The 13,535-nt window shown below is 50.9% G+C and overlaps 4 protein-coding genes across 4 annotated transcripts; 3 read left to right on the top strand and 1 right to left on the bottom strand.

Moving 5' to 3' along the window:
* Nucleotides 1-406: 406 nt before the first annotated feature.
* On the top strand, nucleotides 407-5,235 carry MRS44_012253 (uncharacterized protein; the record flags this gene model as incomplete). The annotated part of the gene is made up of 15 exons (XM_065618738.1): nucleotides 407-691; nucleotides 747-791; nucleotides 841-1,003; nucleotides 1,054-1,301; nucleotides 1,353-1,900; nucleotides 1,950-2,455; nucleotides 2,506-3,121; nucleotides 3,176-3,450; nucleotides 3,504-3,562; nucleotides 3,624-3,777; nucleotides 3,825-4,135; nucleotides 4,202-4,390; nucleotides 4,441-4,600; nucleotides 4,646-5,085; nucleotides 5,137-5,235. The coding sequence occupies 15 exons, from the start codon at nucleotides 407-409 to the stop codon at nucleotides 5,233-5,235; spliced, it is 4,098 nt and encodes a 1,365-aa protein (XP_065474810.1).
* A 574-nt stretch (nucleotides 5,236-5,809) lies between these two features.
* Nucleotides 5,810-7,311, bottom strand: MRS44_012254 (uncharacterized protein; the record flags this gene model as incomplete). Its single annotated transcript, XM_046276193.2, has 4 exons — nucleotides 5,810-6,475; nucleotides 6,523-6,657; nucleotides 6,707-7,204; nucleotides 7,255-7,311. The coding sequence occupies 4 exons, from the start codon at nucleotides 7,309-7,311 to the stop codon at nucleotides 5,810-5,812; spliced, it is 1,356 nt and encodes a 451-aa protein (XP_046133294.2).
* A 735-nt stretch (nucleotides 7,312-8,046) lies between these two features.
* Nucleotides 8,047-10,274, top strand: MRS44_012255 (uncharacterized protein; the record flags this gene model as incomplete). Its single annotated transcript, XM_065618739.1, has 5 exons — nucleotides 8,047-8,191; nucleotides 8,261-8,931; nucleotides 8,978-9,379; nucleotides 9,435-10,033; nucleotides 10,220-10,274. The coding sequence occupies 5 exons, from the start codon at nucleotides 8,047-8,049 to the stop codon at nucleotides 10,272-10,274; spliced, it is 1,872 nt and encodes a 623-aa protein (XP_065474811.1).
* A 1,105-nt stretch (nucleotides 10,275-11,379) lies between these two features.
* MRS44_012256 (uncharacterized protein) lies at nucleotides 11,380-12,923 on the top strand (the record flags this gene model as incomplete). The annotated part of the gene is made up of 2 exons (XM_065618740.1): nucleotides 11,380-11,856; nucleotides 12,033-12,923. The coding sequence occupies 2 exons, from the start codon at nucleotides 11,380-11,382 to the stop codon at nucleotides 12,921-12,923; spliced, it is 1,368 nt and encodes a 455-aa protein (XP_065474812.1).
* Nucleotides 12,924-13,535: the final 612 nt, after the last annotated feature.

The following is a 13,535-nucleotide window of genomic DNA, read 5'->3' on the forward strand; positions in this document are numbered from 1 at the left end:
CCCCCTTATCTGGGTTATCTCTGAGGTTTTCTCGGAGTAAGGACCGTCCGGATCTGAAATCCGAACCTTGAAGGGGTGATTCATTTCAATGATTTGTCAGATGGCGACACGCCTTACAAAGGCTGCATCCTGTCATTTTATCTCCGGGAGGCCCATTCCTTTACTGGCCGGCTTTGGAGACTGGATGGGTCTTGTTGACTCTAAACGACGGAGGTGGCGGAATTACGGATGTCCGGATATACGCGTGTAAGACACTTTTTGGGGTAATCGCGGCGCTTCACTATCATATATACCAAGACCTGTACAGAATAGAATAATTGATTTAAGGCTCCGAATAAGCTCAAGAGCGGCTCTGGATCTGACCAAGCTGACTCCTCCGTTGACGCAATTGGCTCGACGCGCAAAGATGGCCGACACTCCCAACGACAACGGCACCCTTGCCGAGACGCCGAATGAATCCTTTGTTCGCGACAGGGATGCTCATTTTGGGTCATCGAGTGATACTGACGTCGAGGAGAACGTTGATGAGGAGAGGGGCAAGGATCACATCCAGAAGCGCCTGACCTTGACCTTCCAGGATGTTACTGTTCGAGTGACGGCCCCTGATGAGGCATTGGGTGAGACTCTTTGGTCAAGAGTTGATCCTCGTCAGCTGGCAGGTCTGTTTAAGGGGAATAGTCGGCCAATGAGGGTAGGCAGCTTTAGTGTTATGGCTGATTGTGCATCGTTGCTAACCTGGCATGCAGACCATCTTGAATGAGGTTTCTGGCCAAGTCAACCCAGGGGAAATGGTAAGGATTCTGTTTCTTCGGCCAAGGATATCTCTAATATAGAGTTTAGCTGTTGGTCCTTGGTAGACCTGGCTCGGGATGCACATCTCTCCTCCGCGTGCTCTCCAACCACCGAGAAGCCTTCCAAGAAGTCACCGGTCATACGAAGTACGGAAACATGGATCACAAGCAGGCGAAAAAGTACCGACAACAGATCGTCTTCAACACTGAAGGTACGGAGGCTTTATTCACCGCAAAAGATCATAGCTAACTTGACTTCTAGATGACATCCACTTCCCGACTCTCACCGTCAACCAGACGATGAAGTTTGCTCTCCGAAACAAGGTTCCCCGCGAAAGACCGGAGCATGTGGAGAAGAAGCATCACTTTGTTCAAGATATGCGGAACCATATTCTTGACTCCCTAGGTATCGGTCACACGCAAAAGACCCTGGTCGGCAACGAGTTCATCCGTGGTGTTTCTGGTGGAGAGAGGAAGAGAGTCTCCTTGGCCGAGGTCATGGCCAGCCAGGTTTGCTCGCAAGTCCCCATCAACAAGATCGAGGCCTAACATTCTACATAGAGTCCCTTGCAGTTCTGGGATCAACCAACCCGAGGTCTCGACTCCAAGACAGCCCTCGAATTCGTCGAGACCCTCCGTCGCGATGCCGACCGAAACGGCAAATCCGTAGTCCTGACAACCTACCAGGCCGGCAACGGCATCTTCGACGCCTTCGACAAAGTCCTCGTCCTCGCCGAAGGCCGCGTAATCTACTACGGCCTCCGCGCAGCCGCCAAGTCCTACTTTGAAGAAATGGGCTTCGTCTGCCCCCGAGGCGCCAACGTCGCTGACTTTCTCACCTCTGTCACCGTTAAGACGGAGCGAGAGATTGCACCCGGCTTTGAAGGTCGTGTTCCCACCACGGCTGAGGAGTTTGAGGCTGTGTACAAGAGGAGCGAGATTTGTCAGCTCATGGCGAGGCTGGTGCAGAGGCCGGAGAATATGGATGATCAGGTTGAGGATTTGAAGATGGCTGTTGAGAGGGAGAAGAGGCAGAGGAGTTGGAGGATTGGTAAGAGGGGTGTTTACACTGCTGGTCTTCGAGAGCAGGTCATCAACTGCACCCAACGGTACGTCCACTACCCCTGACCACATATTGATGCTAACTAACATCCAAAGACAATGGCAAATCATGATGGGAGACCGCCTTTCCCTTTCCATCAAAGTCATTTCTGCCATCCTCCAAGCCCTCGTCTGCGGCAGTCTCTTCTACAACCTCCCCCTAACCAGCGAATCCATCTTCCTCCGCCCCGGCGTCCTCTTCTTCCCCGTCCTCTACTTCCTCCTCGAGTCCATGTCCGAGACAACAGCCTCCTTCATGGGACGGCCAATCCTGATGCGGCACAAGCGGTTCGGCTTCTACAGACCCACGGCTTTCTGCATTGCCAACGCCATCACGGACATTCCTATCGTCATGCTGCAGGTTACGTGCTTCTCTCTGATTTTGTACTTTATGAGTGCGCTGCAGCTTGATGCGGGAAAGTTCTTTACCTTCTGGATCGTGGTCAATGCGGAGACGCTTTGCTTTATTCAGCTGTTCCGGGCTGTGGGAGCCATGTTCAACCACTTTGGTCTGGCTAGTTACATCTCTGGATTGTTGTCGACAATCTTTTTTGTCTACGGAGGTTTGTTAAAAGTTTGATCAAGTGTTTGACCGGATACTAACGACAAATAGGATACCTGATTCCTTTCAGCAAGATGCATCCTTGGTTCCGCTGGATCTTTTATCTCAACCCAGGTGCCTACGCATTCGAATCCCTCATGACAAACGAGTTCCAAGGTCTCAGCCTAGAATGTGTCGCTCCTCAGTACATCCCCTTTGGTCCTGGCTACGACAACCAGAGCCAAGAATACCGCGGCTGCACTGTTCTCGGCAGCGATGACTCTGGTATGATTGACGGTGTCACCTACGTGCAACAGCAGTACAGCTATGCCGTCGGTCACATCTGGCGTGGCTTCGGTATCATCATCGGCTTCTGGTTCTTCCTCATCGGTCTCACGGCACTCGGCTTCGAACTTCGAAACAGCCACGGAGGGTCTTCGGTTCTGCTCTACAAGAGAGGTTCGCGAACCAAGAAGATCTCTGACCCTGAGAAGGAAGCCGGACGAAACAACGAGTCTCTGCAGTTGTCAACCCAAGCTACACGACAGTCAACTTTCTCGTGGCATAACCTTGATTACTTCGTGCAGTACCAAGGCGCGCAGAAGCAGCTTTTGAATCAGGTCTTTGGATACGTGCAGCCTGGAAATCTTGTTGCTTTGATGGGTTGCTCGGGCGCTGGAAAGACGACGTGAGTTCTTAGTTCCACCCATCGCTTGGTCTATTATCTAACCAGACTGTGTAGACTTCTCGATGTTCTTGCCCAACGGAAGGACGCTGGTGAAATTCGTGGCTCGATTCTTATCGACGGAAAGCCTCAGGGAATCTCCTTCCAGAGAATGACCGGATACTGCGAACAGATGGATGTCCACGAGGCTACCGCAACGGTCAAGGAAGCTCTTGTTTTCTCGGCTGTTCTGCGACAGCCTAGAGAGATCCCCTACAAGGAGAAGATTGCCTATGTCGACCACATCATTGAGCTTTTGGAGCTGGAGGACATCTGCGATGCTCTTATTGGAAGTAAGTATCTCTATCCAATCATCTTGATGGAAGCAAGTACTAACCACATCAAGCTCCCGGTGCCGGTCTCAGTATTGAACAGCGCAAGCGTGTTACTCTCGGTGTTGAGCTGGTTGCGAAGCCGACTCTACTTTTCCTCGATGAGCCCACATCAGGTCTGGATGGATGGACAGTCTGCTTACAACATTGTTCGTTTCATGCGACGCCTCGTCGACGGTGGCCAAGCTGTTCTGTGCACCATCCACCAACCTTCTGCCGTTCTCTTTGATGCGTTCGACTCTCTTTTGCTTCTGGCCAAGGGCGGACGGATGGCCTACTTTGGCGAGAGTAAGTATAGTTCCTCGCTCTTCCCTGCTTATACTAACCGTATCCAGCCGGTCAATACTCCAAAACTCTTCTCGACTACTTTGACAGAAACGGTGCTCCTTGCCCCGAAGGAGCGAACCCGGCTGAGCACATCGTCGAGGTGATCCAAGGCAACAGCGAAGTTGACGTTGACTGGGTTGACGTTTGGAACCAATCTCCTGAGCGCGCGAGAGCCCTTGAGAAGCTTGAGAAGATGAATCAGGAAGCCATTGCAAACACTCGGGACCAGGAAGAGGATACAGCCAGCTTTGCCACGTCCAAGTGGTTCCAGTGGAAGACGGTCCTCCACCGACAGATGATTCAGCTCTGGCGATCTCCGGTACGTCACCTACATCCCTTCCGTTGAGCCGCGCTGACTTGTTGTAGGATTATGTGTGGGAACAAGATCAACCTTCACATCTTTGCCGCCCTCTTCAGCGGCTTCACATTCTGGATGATCGGTGACGGAACTTTCGACCTGCAGCTCCGACTCTTTGCCATCTTCAACTTTATCTTTGTTGCTCCTGGATGTATCAACCAAATGCAGCCGTATTTCTTGCATAACAGAGACTTGTTTGAGACGAGAGAGAAGAAGGTACGTTTGTTTACCCCCCCTTGTTTCTTATCTTTTCTAACGTAACACAGTCCAAAACCTACCACTGGGTCGCCTTTATCGGATCGCAGACTGTTGCCGAGATTCCGTACCTTATCATCTGTGCGACGCTGTACTTTGCCTGTTGGTACTTTACAGCCGGTTTCCCAGTCGAGGCCAGAATCTCGGGTCACGTCTATCTCCAGATGATCTGTATGTTGTCCCATTCCTTACACGAAGTATCACTAACCCTTCTAGTCTACGAATTCCTGTACACCTCCGTCGGCCAGGCCATCGCAGCATACGCACCAAACGAGTACTTCGCCGCAATCATGAACCCCGTCCTCATCGGTGCAGGAATGGTATCCTTCTGCGGTGTGGTAGTCCCCTACGACGCCATGCAGCCGTTCTGGAAGTACTGGCTCTACTACCTCGACCCCTTCCACTACCTCTTTGGCGGTCTCATGGGTCCCATCATCTGGGACGTCAAGGTCGAGTGCCGCCCTGAAGAGTTTACCAGCTTCAACGTGCCAGATGGTCAGACGTGTGGTGAATACGTAGCAGACTTTTTGAGCGCCAATGCTGGGTATGTGGCTAGCCCCAACGCCACTGGGAGCTGTGACTACTGCGCTTATTCCACGGGTGCGGAGTATGCAAAGACTTTCAACCTTCGTGAGGAGTACTACGGCTGGCGAGACGTAAGTTGGCTTGCTCTTTAATAACGAACTGTATGACTGACTGATTGGCAGACTGGAATCACGGCTCTGTTCTGTATTTCTTCTTATGCCCTCGTCTTTTTGATGATGAAGCTGCGAAGCAAGAAGACAAAGAGTGCGCGATCTGACTAAGAGGCTAGAATGGAGAACGGGATTACCATCGTTCATGATGGCCACACCTCTTTTCTGGTTGTTCAGAAACTGTCAGTGGTGGGAGCAAAGCGCTCAATTTTAACAAAATGAACAGAGCGATGAAAGGGGTCAGGGAGCGGTAATAAGCCAATGGTAGATTGTCATGACGGACCAAACAATAGAACTACAAGGGAGTAAAATGGGAAACGGGTATTATTAGATTCATAGACACTTTTCGATAGAATGGGATGCAATAAGGGTGGGATAGAGAGAAGATTAGTTTGGGAGAGTGCACATATCACTCGGGGAATCAGGGGCTTCACTTCTCACAAAACTAGAATTTTAGAAACAGTAGCCAAGAAGGCAGTTTTCAACACAATATTGGCGTCATTCTCAACAGCAATGCTTTAGTCAAAGAATCATTCTCAACATTTTGTATCTTCTGGTTGTTTGTCTACATAATTCTATCTATTCCTAAATCCTCACCGCAAACGCCATGCGATGTCTTATACTCGCTCATATTCGTCCAATTTCCAATATAGCCGTCTCGTGTATCATGGCCGTCATTCAATCATTAAATCTTCAATTTCGCCACCTCCAAGCTCAACAGATATTGCTCCTCCATGCACCACGCCAGCTTCTCCGCTCTGGCCAACCACTTGGGCGTGGTCTGACCGCAATACTCCCACAGAGCCGCCTCAAGACTATCCTTTTCTGGTCCGGGGTCCATGACACCCCAGACGTCGATGATTGTCTCGGGCATGGTGGCCGAGGCGATCGGCTTGAACTCGACCGATAGTTTCGCCATCATTATTACGTCGTTGCAAAAGTCTGTCATGTGGGGGAGGAGTTTCCCGTCGCGGTCGTCGACCCTGCGGGCGGCCTTGTTCAGCAGGGCGCATACGACGGTCATCATGCTGTGCTGGACTAGAACCCTGGAGAGGGCCTTTCGTGCTTCGAAGGGAGCGTTTGGGACCTCTCTGGCGGTGCGTGTCGTGGATAGTGCCTTGCGGAGGGTTGGTAGAAGGGCATAGTACATATCGTAAGCTTCAGATATCTGCTTATGGTACAGTATAGGGTTGCTGAGCCACCTAGGCATCCGGCCTAGCGAGTATATACCAGGGGATCGATCCAGGTCTTGTTCAGTGGCGCCTTCTGGGATCGGGGTGATATAGGGGGCAAGGGATTCGAGAAATTGGGGGTCAAGCGTCATTTCATGGTTTGCCATGGCCTCCCACATCTAGAAATTGTCAGTGGTTATTCATACGAAGAGGACAAGGCACTGACAATTCCAAAGTAAAAGCATAGCAGCATATCCTTATCAAAGTCTTTTATCCAACCCTTCTTCATAGCGTCCTCGAGGAGGTATGCTATTACTTGTAGATGTGGCACACTCGGAAGGTCGATCTCGTAGAGCAAATACTGTCGGGTCTCAGGTTATCCGAGTCAAATTCCTGCCGATTAAACGTACCTGAGACATCATGACGACGTAGATTGCTAATACCGTATTAGGCGTATGCGCTTCTGCGGGATTCTGCAAGGCCTCGCGTATATCCTTCATTGCTGTCCCCTGATGCCTGAGAGCCAGTGTCGAGTCTCCCTGACCCCGCGTGGAGCGATACATGTCGGTCAACGCACCCACCGAGGTCCTCAAAGCCGGGCTCGAATCCAATCGCTGTGGGAGGGTCTTGAAGAAATTCCCCAGCAAGTTGAGGTCGTACGAGATGGTGGGACTCTCGAGGACTGAGATGAACTTTGTAGCCACTTTCATCGACTCGCTCGGCGGGGTCTGGGCAATGATGAGCCCGGTCTTCATCTTTTCGCACTTTTCACGATTGTTTCGAGGAACCAGTGCGTTGGGAGTGCGTTCAAACTTTTCAGGGATGAATTTGAAGCGGTTCACTACGGCACCGCCGCAGCGGAGGCCGAGACGCTCACATCTTCCACAGACGGGTTCAACTTGGTCACACTTGAGTTGTCAGGAGAAGTCGGAGATTATGAGGAGTATTCTTGGCATACCTTCTTCTTGGACTGGCGACACTGGTCACATCGCTTCACATGAGCAACACCGGGCATGGTCAAGTGAAAAAAGCCGTTGAATAGAGGCGTTATCGAACTGTCGTTAGATTGTCAGACTGTCCGTGCTCTTATGTCGATGCTGACGGAGGATATTTAAAGTTCTCGGTCGGGATTATCGGTCTCTTGCTTGCGGGGGTTTGCTTGACTGGAGATACAGCCCTGCAGGGCGCAGTTGCGCAGTCACCACAGGTACCCAGGCCTATCTGCGCCACAGCAGGGCTCCGGATTTCGTTTGCCCAGGTTCCTGAAGATGCAATTGGACGTCTTGGAAATAAGGATCATTAGCCCCCGCTGTGGCTGGCATTCTGACAGGGTGTTGGTGTTGCATCCAAGCCTTGGTGTGGCCACTCGATCTGGGCAAAATCACCGCCAATCTTTCGGACTCCTCCGTGATGAATAATGCCTGCAGCGACGTCATTATTAATCCCCAACACGTTATAGAATGCACGATATTGTAATCACAAGTGTTGCACTGAACTTAAAGGTCGTCATTATCAGGAAAATGGAATGAAAGAATGGTCCAGATTGACCTCGTTGTGATGGCTTCTCCCGGTGTGGATCCGAGAAGAGGAAAGTAGTGGGGCTGAAACGCGGTGATCGGCTAGGTACGTACTCGATGCTGATTGGCCATCATCAGCTGTAGGTATATTTAGGCACCGTCCCTTGCGTATCCTCCCTCCCTCATCTTGACAAACCATCAACAAATGCTGACATTGGCAGTTTTGCTTCTTGATGTCGTTTCCTCCCTCCTCCTTCCACAGGGCATACCACCCTCTGCCAGGTACCTCGAGAAGAGCTGACAAATCCATCGTCGACGATCCGCCGCCTTACTACACGTCGAAACGATGTCGGCTGTGCCAGTTCTCGCTGAGAGGGGGTGAATTGGTCGTTACCCGTACTGTAAAAACGTTGTCAACATCTTGATACTTGTCTCATCATTGCGTAGAAACTGGACCCGAACGCTTCTCGCCCGAGTTTGCTTTTCGCTTGGACGACACGGGCGAATCTACGCGTCCCCGGACCAACGCTAGGAGGGTTGTGCGGTTTTTCCATTCGTCCTGTCTCAAGTTCAAGCGCTTCATCATCACCGATGACTTACTCGCCGTCACAGAGCACAGCATCGGGCTCTCTGAGCTGGAGGAGCGCCAGCGCCTCAAGCGCATCCAACACTTGCTGGCTCCAAAGATATCTGCTCTTCTGTCAGCCAAACTCCCTTTCGAGGTGATGACAATGATTGCCAGCTACCTCGTACGTGAAAGCGCTGTGATCACGGCTAAGAACCAGTCAATGTTCAGTCAAGCCTCCGACATCACTGTCGACCTCTCTAAGGATGTATACGCAAGCTACAGTGTGATAGACGGCGTTCAATATATCAAGAGTTTACGCAACCTCGACACAAACCAGGATGGGGAATATCACCTTGTTCTAAACGCCAAGAAGAAGAATTCTGTCGACAACATCAGGATTTGCGAGGACCACCTTGGCATTAGATTTGTCCAGTTTCTTCCATCAAGCAGAGTTCCGGTAGTGAAAGGATGGTGGAGGGATATTGCGCCCTCACATCCATCTGTATTTGTCCCTCGAGTCAAATTCTCCGCGATACGAGTCGAATCAGATGTAAGCATGCCACCTGTTCAAGATTCAAGGCTGATATTGCCTCAAGGGTATCAAGCTCAGAAGGATCACCGACGCCTTTGATGACGAGGCAAAATACCTAAACCCTCACATCAGATGGCCAAGTCCCGAATACCCCTCAAACAAGGCCGATCTTATGCTGTATAACTACATCATGGCGGACTTTCCTATAAGTCGGAATGTCCGCATGTCCTACTTCGACTGCAACGCCCCAGGTGTCACGGGCTACACCATGGTTTGCCAGGGTCACTGGGTGTCTACCATCCACGCGCACGGGAAAGGAGACGACACCGAATTCTACAAAGAGGTCGATGCATGCTTCAGTGATCAGGTCGTAGTCTACATGCCAGTGGATCAAGGGGAATACGTCACCGAAATCCAGCGACGCTGGATGGGGAGACTTATTAGCTCGAACTTCTTCGAACTGGCGGTAAGAGCCCAATCACGTCCGTGTCATTGAATCTTCGGTAACCCCCGCCTCCTAGTTCAAAACGAATCGAGCAAGACACGCCGTCTTTGGATCAGACAAGGAGGGCGTTTACGGTTTGATCTTGGACACAATCATGAAACCTTCCCAAGAAGGTTCACGCATCTACTTCAACAAGATCGGCCCTGAGAACGAGCCCTCTGTCAGGTACATTGCGTGTGATAAAGCATTCGAGGAACCTATCCGAAAATTGGATCTCGGTCTAGGCCCACGCACACTCGACCCTCCCGTTTTCCCGTCCCAGAATCCATGGTTCGCATCTCGATGCAGTCTGGAGGGAGTCAAGGAGGTGACCCTATGCAGAGACGTTTCTCTATCCCACAGACCCGTCATTGGAATGCTCGTGAAATATACGGATGGCCATCGGGAGTGCTTGGGACAATTTCGCTTCGACAGGGCCCTCAAGACGATCCAGGCTGACCAGAGCGGAGGGTTACATATTAGCCTGCAGATGATGGAGGATCTGGTGATGGAGGATGAGGATTCCACGTACGTGGCGGATGTGTATGGCTTTCCCCTAGGGGATCCATCCATTTGCCCCGAGAACGAGTCCTGGGTCGAGGCATCATGGAGCGGCACGTTGGAGTGGAAGTTTAGGTGGGCTGAGTGTACCGTGACGCACATCCCAGTTGTGCAATGACCGAATTTGGGTGAAAAATCCAAGCCATGACGGGTTGGGCAACGCTTTGGGTATTTCTTGGGGTTGATTTCACTTTTCTTTCACAAAACTGACAAGTGTCAGGCACGTGAGCAATATGCTAGCTCTTTAGCTATGTTAATTAGTGTGTTCTTTGCTACTGTGCACGACCAAGATGTCATTGAAAAAGAAGAATACTAGCTCTTCAACATAAGAATGGCATTCAAACACCAACATGCTATGTCCCAAGTTCGTGCCATTGAGAAGATTGACATACCTCGACCGGTTGGGGGGTTCTCTTGATATCACCGAGAGTTTGAACAATTTGGAGTTTCTCACCAATGTCCGTGAATGCACTAATGTGTTCTTTGTTATAGATGAAGCCCGGCCCTCGATGGGATAACTGAGCTAGAAGACCGCCCGTGAATGCACTGCCCTACCTATCCGTGATTGGTTTTGATTTCACCTCGCTACTTTGTTTGACCGTGTTCAATCAGATGTCCCCTGACCTGTGACGATAATCCAGGCACACGACCAATTGCCGTTTCTACGTCGTGAGCCGACATTTACCTAGAAATAAATACAAAGAACTTCTAAGTTTGTTCTGGTTTAAAAATAACAGCTGGCAAACCTTTGTTGGATTTCAAGGCTAACAGAAGTCCAGACTAGGTACAGAAGCACAATCCACTCAATAGGGAAGGCAAGGGAGAGACTTGAAAATATCTACTTTGAAATATATCGCAAATGATGACTCAACTTCGCTTCTTACCTATCTATTGAATGTACCAAGCTGTGGCCAAATATTCTCATTCATTCCTCGCCATGGTGTCGCTTGAGGTTGAAAGCCTTGTTGCCAACGCGACACTCCGCACAGCCAATAGGCATCCTACATCATTTTGAGAAACCTGAGACACACAGATAACAAGGCGCAAACCATTGGACACCGCGAACTGACAAGGGATCCTAGCATGCATTGTCAATGGCCGTCCAAAGTTGCATCATCACCAGATACTTGGCCTTGTTGGTTGATGAACGCTCAGCCACGAATCTGCGGCCCGTCGATAGACCCCCCTGCGGGAGGCCGACCAACACCGGTCGCCACCTGGCGATGGGCCCCGACCATAAATCCAGTTTCAAATCGTCTCGGTTACCGCTGAGAATCTGCCTTGCACTGACGGGCAGTGTCAAAACCGGCCATATATTTCTAGAGCGGCGCCAAACCCCAGCTTTCATCTCTCAAGCCCGTCTCAACTCTCAACGACAGCACACCCATCCCGTTTTGTTTTCTTTTTGTCGCACGCTTCTCATGGCATCTCCTCACCATCTCATATTCGAGGAAAAAGTCTACCTCGCATTCAAGGACATCTTCACAGGCCAACGCGCCGAATTCCGCAGGTCCAAGGCCGTGCTGCCCATCGTCAGCAGGTACCAAAACCACAGTCCCGTCAGCTCCCTTCTCAAGACCACCAGCCAGCAGGCTGTGTGCGAGTCACTGTGTTACTTGCTCAAAGAGAGGGTCTTTCAGGACGAGGAAATAGCGGCACACCGATTCGCAACGAATCCGCCCATTGTCGCGCAGCCTCCGTCAGAGTCTGGGGCTGTTGTTTCGAATGTTCCCGTGATGTTTGGCCTACTAGAAGCCCCTTCTGCTGCATCGCTGATCACAACGGACATGATCAAGTGCGAATCTCCAGAGCTTAGAGCAGCACAACCGGGATCGGTTCCTGAGACTGACTCTGTGGAAGAGTACGAAGGCAAGTGGCGACTGTTAGAAGACGACAGAGTAAGCCTGCTAACGAGTAACCTTTAGACTCATCAGATGATAGCGCGATGCTGGACAAGCAAGAAATAGAGAATCACGCGCCCGCGCCTCACAATAGCAAATACCCGATAGAGACATCACAGCTTCAAGTCTCACTCCCTCTCCGCATTCAGAATCTCATTCTGTCTCGCGTGCAGGCTATTCTGGAGTTCGCATGCTTCGAATTTGCCAAGGAAAAGATGCCTAAAATCCTCGAGAGTCGCAAGTGGCGTTGCCCAAAGGCCGGCGAGCTGAACCTATGGGTGGGAGAGTTCAACAAGAGGATCGTCACGTTCGAGAACAACGTCGACAACCCCGGAGGTTACGAGATTTCGAAATGTTTCCAGACAGCCACACACATCCGCCACTACGCCGTCCATCGCAGACACCTCTCCACGGCCCATCTCCAGTCCCTGGTAAACAACGCCGAGGGCCTCTGCAAGATTTTCGGAAATAGCCAAGCCTTGGCCCAGATAGAATCGATTTGGAGATATGCACAAGCCCAGATCTCAGAGTTGGAATCTCTCAAGGAGGAGATTGTTGTGGAGCTTGAGAGCAGCCTTGACGACATAGCTGCCCGGCGGGCAGAGCTTGGTCTCTTGGAGGCAGCGAGCATCGCCAAGGCCCATGACAAGCTCAACGGTCACCATGATATTGCAAGTGATGAGTTGGAGAAGATTCTCCTGGACAGACACATGATTTTGATGGCGGCTGGAAAAGTGGAAGATAAGAAGGAGGGAGACAAAGCAGACGAATCCGATGCCCATCTGTCGGAAGAACTGGACGCTCAACCACCAGAGGAGGCCAAAGCCGAACAGTACCAGCCTTCATCGGGAGGGCTTCACATCTTGCAACAGCGCATCAAGCAGAGCATGCTCTTAACTCAGAAGATCTACAATACACTGATCTCTCTCTCGACTTGTCTTTACGCCGTTCGCAGCTCACTTCTATTGCTGTCGTCTATCCTCTTCGGCATTGCCGCTGCATACATCCTTGGACCTGGTGGGATGGAACACATGTGGGATGTGCTCTGGTGGGGTGAGTGGTGATTTGAAGCAGTTGTTTGGACCAATTGGGCTCGTTGAAAGGAAGGATTCTTTGTACAAGGCTATGTATAGAAATTAAATTGGAGTTGTAGCTGTCTGAGGCTCAAGTGCTCAACTGAGGAGGAGCCTGCCCGCCAACTACAATGAGATACTTTAGCTCACAATAGTATTTCCCAAGGGCCCAACCAGTGGCCTCAACAAGATTTGTGAGAAGAGAACAAGATCAAGTCGGCAAGCTAATCAAGAAATCTGCATCGTCATCACGACCTCATCCAACCTCCTAGCAACTCACAGAACCCTTCGTTTGATGACGACACGGATGTCCTTGACCGGCCTTTTGGCACTCGACCCCGGAATCATATCAGGAATTTCCCAAGTCCCGCTCACCGGCTAGACATCCCAGAGACTGATGATGGCAGCCCCCACAACCGTCATGTGTTTCTGAGCAAAGGTCCTCCCTTTGCACATTGACGACCCCATGCCCCACGGCCTCAGCGTTCCGTATCGAGCAGTCGTGCTCCCAGTCGTTGGATTTCTCTCGAGAAAACGCTCTGGGATAAACTTTTCTGGATCCACGAATATGGCTGGATCGCTGTTGGTGAGCGAGGTAGGCAT

Source organism: Fusarium solani (assembly GCF_023522795.1).
Source record: "Fusarium solani strain SB1 chromosome Unknown bctg00000008, whole genome shotgun sequence".
In the NCBI taxonomy this organism is placed as follows: Eukaryota; Fungi; Ascomycota; class Sordariomycetes; order Hypocreales; family Nectriaceae; genus Fusarium; species Fusarium solani.